The 13918-nt window shown below is 44.7% G+C and overlaps 1 protein-coding gene across 1 annotated transcript in view; it reads right to left on the bottom strand.

Annotated features, from left to right (window-relative positions):
* The window catches only part of TAF7 (TBP-associated factor 7), a 44952-nt gene that overhangs the window by 27768 nt on the left and 3266 nt on the right, over window positions 1–13918 (bottom strand). The window contains exons 2-3 of the mRNA XM_087372611.1: window positions 2328–2461; window positions 2118–2237 (exon numbers count right to left, since the gene is read on the bottom strand). Of these exons, the coding sequence (XP_087228737.1) occupies window positions 2118–2237; window positions 2328–2461 (254 nt within the window). The remainder of the gene's footprint in view (window positions 1–2117; window positions 2238–2327; window positions 2462–13918) is intronic.

The following is a 13918-nucleotide window of genomic DNA, read 5'->3' as shown; positions in this document are numbered from 1 at the left end:
GAATTTGGCACCACCTCATCAATGTTGGCAAGCTGTTCCATGAGGTCCTTGACCTTTGTCAGGTATGCATCCATAGAGTCACCTTCATTCATACTGACTTCCTGTAATTGCCTTCTCAAATATGCAACACGAGCTTCATTGCGAATCTGATAGAGAGAAGCCAATTTATCCCAAGCATCCTTTGCTGTCCTGCAAGACCGGATGTGTGGAATAATGATTCTCTTGCATGATAAAGCAATGCATGAATGTGCATTTGCATCTCTGGCATCCCATCTTGACTGTTCTTGAGTTGGAAGAGCAGCAGCAGGAGTGCTAGAGGAAGAGGCATCAGGAGGAGTACCCCCTGTGGAGGGACCAGCAGTAGAGGCAACCACTGCAGCATTGGCTGGCCTCAGATCAGCCCCATAAACAATATTCCACAAATGCTTTGCAACTAGAATATGTTTCATGAGATAAGACCACATCGGATAGTTGGTGCCATCCAACTTATCATCTTCACGAAGAACTTCAAATAAATCTTGATTGTTCCCAGCCATAGCAAATGTGATACCCTGAAAAAGACCTGAAAACCCAAAAGCCTCAAGGCTATCACTGCAAAAAGCTGGCTGTCCAAAAATGACAGCAAATATCTGCAAATTTCTGACCCAAATCAAAGGGCAAATGTGACCGTGGCAGGCAATGTTCACTGCAAAAACAGCAAATCTGGCAAAAGCCCCAAATTTATTGAGGGCAAATAGGCTAGAAAGAGGGCAAATACAGAAAAGCCCCAAATTTTGCTGAAATTTTGCAAATGTGACCCAATGTATGCGAATCTAACTCAATGTTTGAAAATCTGACTCAATGTCCTGCAAATGTGACTCAATGTTCTCCAATCTGTCCCAATGTATTGCAAACAACAAGAGATTGCAGACCAAATTCCAAAGCCCCAATGTTCTTGCAAGAAATTGCAACCAAAGAAGGTGAAATGAACTGAAAGCCCCAAAAATTACCAATGTCCTGAATGTGACTTTGTACGTGCAACACCTGTCAGAGATCTCAAGAGAAGTACTAGCTGTACGGACAGCTCAAGTACCAGATCAAGTACACCGTACGCTGTACCGTGCACGACTGTAAGATTGTACAGCCGTACGTTGTACGGAGATCTGAAGTACTGCAGTTGTACGAAGGCTCCCACGTGCATGTACGGAAGATGTACGTAGTGCAGTACTAACAGTACGAAGATGCATGTACTGATCTGTACGGCGGCGCAAGTACGGTGGCTCTAGTACGGAACACAACGCAATGAAGTACGGTACGACGTAGTACTGAGTGCAAGTACGGACGTAGTGCACTTACAGATTTGTACTGAGTGTAGGTACGGACGTACAACGGAGGTACAAATTTGTACGATGGCGCAAGTACAGACTCAGTTACGACAGATGTACGGGCAACTGCAAGAAACATACGATATCCGTACGTGACTGTACGGACATCCGTGCTGTTGTACGGACAGTACGGACAAAAGGCACAGGAAGCAAAGCTGGGCTCTGATACCACTGTAGGATCGCTTAGGAGAGAGAGAGTGCAGGTAGCAAAAGAGTCGATGATAAATGTCTTAGCCGTCACGTCAAAGTTGGATAATCAAAAACAAAGGAGTACCATGTACAAGTACCTAGACCTAGAACTAAGTGTCCTGGGTGTCACATAGGACTAAGTGTCCTATGTGGCCTAAAAGACACTAACACTATAAGTGTCTTTATTTATGCCTACAAGGCTCATACCATGGCCTATAAGGCATCACTAGAACCACCAGAGGATGGCCTACAAAGACAAATAGAGAGTCATAGTGATGAGGATAAGGATGACCTCGGCAGGTCAAAGCAAGTTAAATAAAGTATAAAACTTCAAAAATGTCACTTTATATAAATGGGTCACCTTGAAAACTACCTGACCAAAAATAGAACCTCTTCTTGGTATTGAAGAGAATTATTAGTATTCCAGGATTTATATCTAAATGTAATCAGTGTGTACTCTACGTATCTTCTTACAGTCAATAAACAATATGAGATATTAACTTCGTATTATCATCTGCATTAGAAGAGACAAAAAGCTTGTACATAAGGGGAAGGGAAGCATACATTCAAATCCGGATCTCTTCGAAACCGCCTTCTTCGAGCATCACGCAATGGCGGTGTTATGCCATGTCTATATTCGAAACTTTCTGGAGGGGGATCTCTTTCCTCTCTCACCATAATGATCTGTAACAACATTTCCACAACTGAAGTAAGCTGAGAACCACATCATAAGTCCTGCTTTGAACCTTTCTGTAGATTGTTGCTCCATAATACCTGACCAATATCAGCAGTTTTGATCAGCACGTTGTCATCATAAGTCTTATATGACTCTAGAACACATGGCATATCTAATAAGGCTGCTGGAAATGTATCATTTCCAATTTTAAAAGTACCAGTCCTGCCATCCTCTGCAAAAAAACATTCTTAATAATTGAGAAATTTTATTTAACGATCTGTCACAAGCACAACATGAATAGCTTGAGATAGATACATACTGGACATCACAAACAAAGAGAACATATGACTTTGATGTTGTATAATACGCCTGAAGCACTATTCATGTGGCCAACTTTCACATTATTTCATCTGTGCAAAAAAATAAAAATTACTGAGGTTTTACTTATGGACAATAAGTTAAATAAATTATCACAATCCATGAGAAATCTCTTTGATAGGCACAGAATGGTTATAATGTTGGAGTGTCACTAACCCACCTGTCAGCCCCCATATGAGGACAAGAGGTCAGGCACTGTACAAGGTAGGCTTACCTGGAGTGAAGAGACGAGCAGCTTTGGAGGATTGACTGCACCTGGAGAAGGAGTTGGAACAGCCACGATGACACATGGAGTGTCTGCGTAGCACAAAGCAGGTATACAGCAGGCATAGTACACTGCCAGGGCCTATCTACAGCCCGGGCAGTAGGCACCTGCAACAGCTACAAGATCCAGCAAAAGTTGGGTGGTTCAGTCTGTAGATCTGACAGACCCAGTCGGGTTTTCCAGCAGACCCAGTCAGCTATTTTGGGTAGACTTCAGGTCCCTACATTTCCTATAAATAGGCGGACCATTTTGTGTCATTCTAATGCAGCTACCCATGCCTCTGAAGGCCCCGCAGATTGTGTTAGTGTGGCAGATCATCTCTTATGTAGATCTTAGGAGGAGCAGCCATCCCTGACTGCAATTTTACCCAGCACCTCTGACTGGCTGTATTGTGAGCAGTTTTCCCACGTGCTGTGGATGAGTATACTGAGTTCTATTTCTTCTCTGCATGTTGTAATATCTGTGTGAGTTTCAGTGAGTGTTTGCTGCTGTTTCTGAGGAGACAAGTGAATGCTTTGAGTTTATTCCGCTGTGTTAGGGTTGCTGTCCAAACAGTCCCTAAATATAACATGATATCAGAGCCTCATCAGCGACTCCCATGATACCCCTCAGCCCTGAAGCAAGGAGCCCTTCGGAGGATGAGGCAACCCTGTTTCAGGAAGACGATATCTGCATCGGTGCAGAGAAGGATGATCTCCCCTCCTAAGCCTTTCACATCCTCATCATGGCTATTCGATATCCAATCCCAAGCTTTGGGGAAGCAGTAAGCTTGATGTTTTGAAGTATCATCTCAAAGCTTCAAACGTTTCTCTAAGGGAGATCGAAGGAGTTAGTACGCTTGACACTCCAATTGTTTGCAGTCTTGGGACTCCATGAACCATGACTACCACCATTTCAGTATAGCCTTGAGGCCCCATCCACTCCACCTCGTATCAAAGAGGACCTCCCACAGCTCCACACGTACACGACCTAGATAGCGCCCCATGAGCTTTTGGTAAAACTCCGCTTCTATAGAGATCACTGCCTGCAGCTCTCGGAGAAGCGTTTAACCGATCCGTTAGGCTATAATCGGATCCATCTCCCACATGCATTGAGGATTTCGATTTGGCAGTTCCGAGTATCCTCTCACCAACTACGTATTGAGGCGGGAAGAACAGAGGGCATCCAACGTGAGAGACAAATTGGCACTCTATGCGAGATGCATGATGTTGAGACAAAGGAACACTTTGCATTCAGATGGCCTCTGTACTATGAGATCCGTGGATGGCATCATTGTCTATTTAGTAGCGGATTTGGACTACTCAAAGATTTATTGGCCCATCTTGATCAACGACTGTCACATGCACCCCTGCACTTGGGTGCAAGGTAACACACTCGCTACATCGACAAGTGTGTTATAGTTCCCTAATAGGAGATTTTGTCGTATGTTGTGAGCCCTTTGTAAGCCCTTGTCCAAGGACAATCAAGCACAAGCTACGTAGGTCAGTCTCTCAGCCTTAGATCAAGTCATAAGATCAGTCCTTGTTCACTAGAACCCGCTGGCGAACAATAGGGTAGTGTTTCCATCTTTGGATTATAGATAGGTCTAGGTCCAGCCTAGGATAGGAGCCCTTCTGGGGCCCGTCAAGGCTGGAACTAAGAAGGGAAATGGGCTGGGGGAGGGCTGGCTTTATAGGCTGCCCTGCACCCCTCCCTAGGCTGCCTTTTATGGGGCCAAGGGCCCAACCAACCAGCCCAAACAGCCGACTATAGGGTAGTGTTTCCATCTTTGGATTATAGATAGGTCTAGGTCCAGCCTAGGATAGGAGCCCTTCTGGGGCCCGTCAGGGCTGGAACTAAGAAGGGAAATGGGCTGGGGGAGGGCTGGCTTTATAGGCTGCCCTGCACCCCTCCCTAGGCTGCCTTTTATGGGGTCAAGGGCCCAACCAACCAGCCCAAACAGCCGACTAAAAAGTCAGCCAATTTGGCTGGTTGGCTCAGTCCTCCAGCCCCTATAAATAGGGGGCCTACAGCCCTGATTTCGCATTCAGCTCTCCCAGCCTTCAGCCCTCCAATAGCTCTCCTCCAACCTCTTGTCTGCAGCCCTGAACACCTCTAGAGTTGGCCCTGATCAGCCAGAGCTTTTGGCCCTCAGTTCAGCCTGTCTGGAAGGTGTATATACAGCACCACAGTTGAGCATTCAGACCAGCAAACAGAGTAAGGTTTGGGTACATTTTTAGCAGCTCTTTACAGTTTTACACAGCTCACTTCTCAGCTCTATATCTCATTCATATCTCAGCGCTCTCTTATATTCTATTACTCCTAGCTTCCTCACGCAGTAACCTTGCATCCCGGTGAACAGCACAAGCTTCTTCCTTGCCTTGCAGAAGTGCCCTACATTGTCAGTGTGCACTGTGGACAGCATCAAGGTCTCAGTATTGGTTGGCATTGCCTCTCAGGTCTTTGGGTCTGCAATACGTGTGCACAGTGTACTCTTTAGAAGCGCGTTTCCGTGCTCTCTCGAAGAGTGTTATTTGTATCTTTTAGTTCTCCAAGTATAAATCAAATTTCCCCTGTTTGGGAGAGGGGTCCCTCAGTGGGTACAGGGACCCAATCGGTTGTCGACTCCATTCTCTCTCTACCCTCATCTCCTTTCTCTCTCTATGGTGCATAACGCTAATTCCTCGCTAAAGGTTTAAAGAAGGTCTTGCTGTGATTACACGATCAGATAACCATTACATGTCACATTGGTATCAGAGCTTCGGTCTGTATCTTTAAAGGTCTTTCTGTGATTACACGATCAGATAACCGTTGCATGTTACATTGGTATCAGAGCTTCAGTTTGTATCCAGCTTTACTACCGCGAGTGTATCGTTGTGTTGAGATCCGGAAAGGACACACAATCAAGCGCCATAGAAGGTTAGGGGAGAGACATCAATTTTAAAGACTATGAAGAGAAGAAAGACACCCAAAAAATGGACAATATTATGGAGCAGAATCGGATCCTCCTACAAAAACTTGAAGAACATTCACCCCAGCTAGAAGAAAGCAGAAGACAACTAGACCAAACAAAACAACGTCTAAGAAAGAGGAACCACAGATTTTGAAAAACTGCCCTTGTTTATGCATGAGGAACGCAAAAATGAGGAGGCATTGCAATGTGCAGAGCTCCCCAGGCAGAGAGGCAACAAAAACTAGACCGAGAGGCAATGCTTCTCCAGCACAAACAGATGTTAGCCACTATGCACGCCAGTTTGAGCGCATCACTGCCACAGCTTCGTCATCGACAAAGTTAACTCTGCTCACCTGGTCCACACCAAATTTTGTCAAGTATGATGGTAAGTGTGACCAATCAGCTATCCTTCAGTTTATTCATCAGTTTGTCGCTCATTTTCCGTTAGTGCGAATTCAAGATGAGCAAGATAAAGTCCACCTAGCAGTCCCTCATCTTACAGGTCAGGCGATTACCTAGTGGCCACATTGGGCTAGTAAGCATACTGACCCAACAATTTTTGAGACAAATTTCGTTTGGGCGACGTTTGTGACCGATCTCAAAGCCCATTTTCTACCACCACAGTATATGCTTAATCTGGAGGATGAGTTTTATCGTCTCTCCAAAAATGGGTTGCCTGTGTTGTCTAACAGTAACAAGGTCATCACACTGGCGCAGCAGTTGGACGTGTCTGAAAGCAATAAGATGAAGCAATTCATTCGGGGATTGGACACTAACATTCATTTTTATGTCCGAAACTTTGACCCGCCCGATTACGAGCGGGCGCTAACTCTTGCCCAGAATCAAGAAATGATGCTGAACTGGGGAAAGCCCAAGTAGTTCTAGAAGGATTCCAAAGCCCCGCAGCAGTCAACCAACACGGCGGGTAAGGATCATTAGAAGGACAGCCAGTTTCAAAAGAACGACGGCCATTTTTTTGTCAGAAGGAATCCAAGCCCAAGATGTCTCCAGATGAGAAGGCTAAAGCGGGCATTGCGGGAGGCTATCTATAGTCCGATAAACAAAAGCGGTACCACCAAGAACATCGTTGCTTTCATTGCCACCACATTGTCGAAAAGGCTACGAAAGCGCCTATTTCTTCCATCACCAATGTATTGGCTCTTCCAGCCCCGCCACCAGCCTCAACTACAAATGTAGTCTTCCTTGCTTTAAACGCCGTTCCCTCGGTGGTCTTTCAAGGTAAGAAGGAGAGCAACCTCTCAGACCAAAAGAAGGCTCTTATTCGAGCTTATGGCACAGCTAATGGGCATCAGTTCATTGTCCTATTTGATATGGGGAGTTGTCACGGGGGCGTGAAATTCTAAGTACTTTAATGTACTACAAGACCGTGACAACTTTGGTTTTAAAAGTCCAAGCATGGGCTTAATAATGTGTAATTAAATGCGGCATGGTGTCTAGCACATAAGCGTAATTAATCCCTAGGCCCAAAGGCATTCCAAGGAATTAAAAGAGTGGTTGTTGGGAAATGATGATGTGGCATTTTTAATGGGGCCCCTAGAGGGCCATGTACCTTCAGTGGCCCCCCTAGAGTTCCAGGTGGCTATAGTGCCTTCTATATGCTCCTTTGTCATTCCTGGACCTTCCTAGGCCTTCTAAACTTCACATGTGTGGTTTTCTCTCTCATCTTCTCCCTTTGTTGAGATTTTGGACTGGTTTTTCAGTCTCCTTCAGCTGAATTCCGTTTTTCTTCATAACTCCTCACCCGTTTGGATTCCTCGACTTCCGTTTGGCCCGATGGCTTCCCCTCTGCCTCCCCTTCGTAGTGATATGCTTTTCCCTCCGTGCGTTTGGTAGAAGGAGAGCTGAGCACTTCTTTTGCTGGTCGAATTTGCAAAAGTGGCTTTTTTTTTACCTTTTTGCTTCTACTGCCTCCTGGGCCTCTCCTCTTGCAAAGCTACAGCTTTCTGTTGAATTTCGAGTGATCCCACGCGCTGGTTGACTGGTTTTTCTCAGTTTTGGAGGACTTTCCGGCGATGAAACTTCTCCAAAACCTTCTCAATGCATTCCTCTCTGAAGCACGCTTCTTTTGAGCCCAAGAACTCCCATTTCTTTGCGACAGAAGTGCTTCTTTTCACATTTTTCAGTGAAATTCTTGCTGTTCGGCTCTTGTAAATGCTCTTTCTTCATGCCTTTGCACTCCTCTTTGGCTGAGAATGCAATTAGGCATTGGCTACTACTTCCTCTTGGCGATTGAGGACTTGGTTCGAGTTTCTAGGACTTGGTGAGTTGTGATTTTACTGCTGCAATTTCTTTTTGCCATAAGCTATTGGTTGGCCTCGTGTGCCGCCTCTTTCTTGGCTCACAGGTGCCCAGGCAGTGCTACATGAGTCATTCTTTGGTTGGGTACTTTGCTGATTTTATTTTGGAGCTTTGAAAAGCTTTGTGAATGCCATCTAGAAACCACTCAAAGAGAGTGCAGCTGGGGTGCAGTGTGATTGCATTTGGACAGCCAATGGAATTGCACTCGGAAAAGAGAATGCCTTTGGGTTGAGCCTATGGGTTAAGTGCACTTATGTGATGGTGTTCTATACTTGAAAGCCTTGCGAAGGCTTAGTGAATTGGGGCTACATGCTCAGTTGCAGGGAAGGTCTCCCAGATGCAACTTGTAATCATTTCATTGTGAAATATAAAGAAATACCGAAAGGGGCGCCACGGTGTTTGGGGCCAATCGGGTGCACTTGTCTATGTTTGTTGAGCAGGGGCATTCTAGCCTTCATCCCTTTTTCAGTGGTTTTGTTTGTGAACAAATAGGTAAATGCCAAATGGTGATCATGCAATGGTTAATGGTTGTGATATATGCTTTGTGAGCTGTAAATAAGTGCTGAAGTGATTAAAGGTTTAGTTCCACTGCACTCTGAGTGATTAGAGGCCGGTTTCATTGGTTCCATTGCCGAGATACCACACACTCTTTCTCAAGAGGTGGGCCTCGGTAGTTTGGTGGAAGGATATCTTTGCTACACTTTTTGACAGCTGAATATTACAACCATAAACATGGTGAGTACCCATGAGCAAGAGAGCTCCACAACTCCTCAAAGGAGAAGGCAGGAAAGCCTTAATGATCCAACTAGTGTACAGCTGCAGGGAGCACAACAAATGCCTTTTGAGCAGGCCACACATGAAGCTACAGCTGAGCTCAACGGTGATACTAGTTCTAGCAGTGAGTCAGATGATGCTTCTATGTTGAATGCACAGCTTGCAAGTGCAGTGACTGCTTTGATTCAGCTGGCTCAAAATTTGGCTCAGATTGTGCAAGTGCCAAAAAGAAGAAGAAATAAACAAAGCACAAGCACAAGCACGGAAAGAGTGAGTACACACATGCATCAGCTTCTCATGGCGGACCGCACACTCATGCATCAGTTTCCCATGAGGGACAGCCATAAAAAATGACTCAGCTTCCAAAAGAGAGGGATTACCCAAAAGAGCACTTGAGAAAGAGGTACAAAAAGTACAGCCAGTGCAACAGTATGAGCAGCCAGCACAAGGCCTTGGTTTGGGTACTTCTACTCCTCAAAATAATAATGTGCAGTCCATAAATGTGGCTCAACCACCTCAGCTATATTTGAGGCAACAACCTGAATATTTTGGTACAGATTCTATCTTTGATGCTATGTTGATTTCACCGCCAATTGGGCATAGAAAACAAGCCATGTATGACAATGTGGGAATGCAGCCAGGCATGCAAGCCACAGCATATGCTCCCATGCCTAATGTTCAGCCAAGCATGGCTCTCCCTAGTGAAGGGAATGCTGCAAATATACAGCCATCTTTGGGACAGCCAATATCAAATGTATATAAAGAATTTAAGGATGGTGGTTCTCATGTCAGGTTTGATACATATAATGGAGTACAAGACAAGTACAAAGCCCTCACATTCCTTCAACAGTTTGATGCTGCATTTCTTGGGGGTTTGTTTATAGAAGCATCCAAGATGAGGAAGGTCGCCACATTTTTGAAAGGCAATGCACTTAAGTGGTACACCACCCTTATGCTTCATGGAGATGCACCTGCTACTTGGCTGGAATTTAAGCAAGTGTTCTCTTCTACTTGGCTTACTCCAACTTTTGAAGTTGAAGTACTTTCACACTGGCATGACTTGTCATACAAACTTTGCAAGAATCTTGATGATTACACCCAGAGGTTTTGGGATGTTTTGCTGCCATTGAGCTCTTACAAGCATGCTTCTTTGAAAGAGCAAATAGAGAGGTACTGTTGTGGATTGCCTAGTGAGCTACGTGATTAATGCATCAAAACCAAGGTGGGTTCTATGACTCAATTAATTGAGAATGCAAGGACAGCATATGCATGGATGCAGGAGAAGAATTTGGGCTTTATGGACAGCAAGAAAGAAGACAACAAACGGGCTGCCAAACACCAGGATAAGGACATCAAATCTGAAAATAAAAATTATGGCAAACGACCGTTTCAAAAGGGAGGAAAAGCCCAATTCAAAGCTGGTCAAAGGCGTGGACAGCCTAATAAACAGCCCCGTACCAAGTTATCTGACGAAGGAAAAAAGTCACTCATGGAGCAAAACAAATGTTTTATATGCAAAGGAGAGGGACACTGCTCTTATGATTGCCCATTCAAGAAAAGAGACAGGTCACATGATAATAAGAATGGTGATAAACAGGCTGATCAGAAGGGCAAAAGGCCTAAACCTTCCGCAGGACTTCTTCCAGATGTGATTGGGAGTTTGCCACACGCACATGATGAAGAGGAAACGAAAAAGACTGAGATGTGCAGAGCATGGGGAAAAATCAGAAATCAGAATTGCTTGTTTTTCTTTGATTCTGGCGCAAAGGCGAATTTCATAACTCCTGATATGGCAGGAAGGCTTGGCATCAAGCCTGAGGAAATGGAGCCATCCGGCATGTGTGATATGGCCAACCCTGAACTCAACACACTTGTCACTCCTATCATTGGCAAGTTGAGGATGCATATCCAGGGATATCAGGATGCAGAGGACTTCTACATTATGCCTTTGCCAGAGTGTGATGCTTTGCTTGGGATGCCTTGGATGTACAGGGTGAAGGCTGATGTGCAGATGAGAAACAAGAAGATTTATTTAACTCATAGAGGCAAAAATCATGTACTTGATGTAAAGTTGAAAGGGGAGTCCATCCCTGTAGTTTCAGCTTCTTGTATTTCCAATGTAATAAAGCATCATATTTCAGCGTACTTGATTTTTGTCAAAGAGGACAGCCAACCAGTTCAGGAAGGCTCTACTCTTTCTACTTTAGATAGAGAAAGGGCTGCTTTTATTTCAGATTTTCAGGATTGCTTCTCAGATGCACTTTCTCAAGAATTACCTCCCAAGAGGCTCGAGGATCATCAAATTGATATAATTCCAGGAAGCTCACCACCTAATATACCTCCCTATCGTGTGAGTAAGGCACAACAGGAAGAGATAATGTCACAAGTGAAGGAACTCTTGGAAAAGGAATTAATACAGCCAAGTAATTCTCCTTACTGTTCCCCTATGTTGCTTGTGCAAAAGAAAGATGGTAGTTGGAAAATGTGTATTGATTATAGGGCTTTGAATAAAGTCACAATTAAGAACCGTTTTGCAATTCCACGCATTGATGATATATTGGATCGGTTGGAAGGTTCCTCAATGTTCAGTCGTATTGACCTTAAAAGTGGATACCATCAGATAAGGATACGGCCTGAAGATGTCTACAAGACTGCCTTCCGCACTTCATTTGGCTTATAAGAGTTCCCTGTGCTGCCTTTTGGTTTGACTAATGCACCTGCCACTTTCAATAGAATGATGGACAGAATTTTTAAAGCGCACAGAAAGTTTGTGGGCACTTTCTTCGATGACATCATTGTGTTCTCTAAAAATGAGCAGGAGCACTAGAAACATAGAGGGGTATGTCACGGGGGCGTGAAATTCTAAGTACTTTAATGTACTACAAGACCGTGACAACTTTGGTTTTAAAAGTCCAAGCATGGGCTTAATAATGTGTAATTAAATGCGGCATGGTGCCTAGCACATAAGCGTAATTAATCCCTAGGCCCAAAGGCATTCCAAGGAATTAAAAGAGTGGTTGTTGGAAAATGATGATGTGGCATTTTTAATGGGCCCCCTAGAGGGCCATGTACCTTCAGTGGCCCCCCTAGAGTTCCAGGTGGCTCTAGTGCCTTCTACATGCTCCTTTGCCATTCCTGGACCTTCCTAGGTCTTCTAAACTTCACATGTGTGGTTTTCTCTCTCATCTTCTCCCTTTGTTGAGATTTTGGACTGGTTTTTCAGCCTCCTTCAGCTGAATTCCGTTTTTCTTCATAACTCCTCACCCGTTTGGATTCCTCGACTTCCGTTTGGCCCGATGGCTTCCCCTCTGCCTCCCCTTCGTAGTGATGCTTTTCCCCTTCGTAGGATTGAGGACTTGGTTCGAGTTTCTAGGACTTGGTGAGTTGTGATTTTGCTGCTGCAATTTCTTTTTGCCATAAGCTATTGGTTGGCCTCGTGTGCTGCCTCTTTCTTGGCTCACAGGTGCCCACGCAGTGCTACATGAGTCATTCTTTGGTTGGGTACTTTGCTGATTTTATTTTGGAGCTTTGAAAAGCTTTGTGAATGCCATCTGGAAACCACTCAAAGAGAGTGGAGCTGGGGTGTAGTGCGATTGCATCTGGATAGCCAATGGAATTGCACTCGAAAAAGAGAATGCCTTTGGGTTGAGCCTATGGGTTAAGTGCACTTATGTGATGGTGTTCTATGCTTGAAAGCCTTGCGAAGGCTTAGTGAATTGGGGCTGCGTGCTCACTTGCAGGGAAGGTCTCCCAGATGCAACTTTTAATCATTTCACTGTGAAATATAAAGAAATACCGAAAGGGGTGCCATGGTGTTTGGGGCCAATCGGGTGCACTTGTCTATGTTTGTTGAGCAGAGGCATTCTAGCCTCCATCCCTTTTTCAGTGGTTTCGTTTGTGAACAACTGGGTAAATGCCAAATGGTGATCATGCAATGGTTAATGGTTGTGATATATGCTTTGTGAGCTGTAAATAAGTGCTGAAGTGATTAAGGTAAGATATGCAGCAATTCCTGAGATCTTACAACAGTATTTTCAGCATCAAACATGATTCATTCTACACGATGTCATGATCTGGGATGTGTCCCTTTCCTAATTTATTCATGGATGGTTGGATGAATGGACACTTGTGGAAGGGTATGCCCCTTTGATCGGTCACCTCCCATGAGGCACAACCTTCACAAGAGCTACAACTTGGGGCATGCACTTATGAAGAGAACACTTCTATTTGTAACCTTGTAATGTAGCCTCTGTGGTTGCACCCTTCACCAAAAGGTACACACCTCTTCATGGACACACCCTTTGAAGTGTATACTTTCTCATGTGAAGCTCTTCGCTCTGTATATAAGAGAGGCCTCTTGTATAGATCACACATACTTCTAACACTTCAGACATTTGAAGCGATATTGTTCTCTGCTATTATTACAGTCTCCTTTCTGCTCCTCAGCTTACTAATGATATGTAGCTCCAACCTTGGTGAAATGTCCTCAAGTCAGCTGTGAAACCAACGTCAGTGACCAACAAACGCAAGGCTCTCAATGCCTCCCCCATGAGAACTCCCCCTTTGTCTGTTTGGAAGGCCCCCGCCCTCCATTTGGAGAAACATTGTGCCCAAAGCATGCAACGAAAATCAACATTCATGCATAGAGATAAAAAATCCTTGATTAATCCTCCCATTAACTGCTGTTGCAGCAAGCCAGGTATGTCCCTGAAGCCAAGTATCAGCATCTGTCTGCAAATCTGAACTCATACACTCAGATTAGCATCCGTCTGTAAATATGAGCTCATACATCTTCAACTGCCACACACGTTTGCCTCAGAATGGCAAACCTCACCCTTATCCTTCATGCTGTTAGGAGTTACCTCCCCACCTATGAGCTCATATATCTAGGAAGTAGCACCACCAAGGAGCTCATATATGTTGTAAGTTAGCAGTCACCTCCCCACCTATGAGGGGGGCATGGGGAGGAGTACCTATAGCAATGATTGGGGCGAGAGAGATGCCACATGGGCAGAGAAGAA

The sequence above is a fragment of the Dipteris shenzhenensis genome, chromosome 3 (genome assembly GCF_047967505.1).
Source record: "Dipteris shenzhenensis isolate YYH24624 ecotype China chromosome 3, Dip_SZ_1.0, whole genome shotgun sequence".
In the NCBI taxonomy this organism is placed as follows: domain Eukaryota; kingdom Viridiplantae; phylum Streptophyta; class Polypodiopsida; order Gleicheniales; family Dipteridaceae; genus Dipteris; species Dipteris shenzhenensis.
Note: the sequence above shows the minus strand (reverse complement) of the source record. Positions and strands in the feature narration are given on the sequence as shown.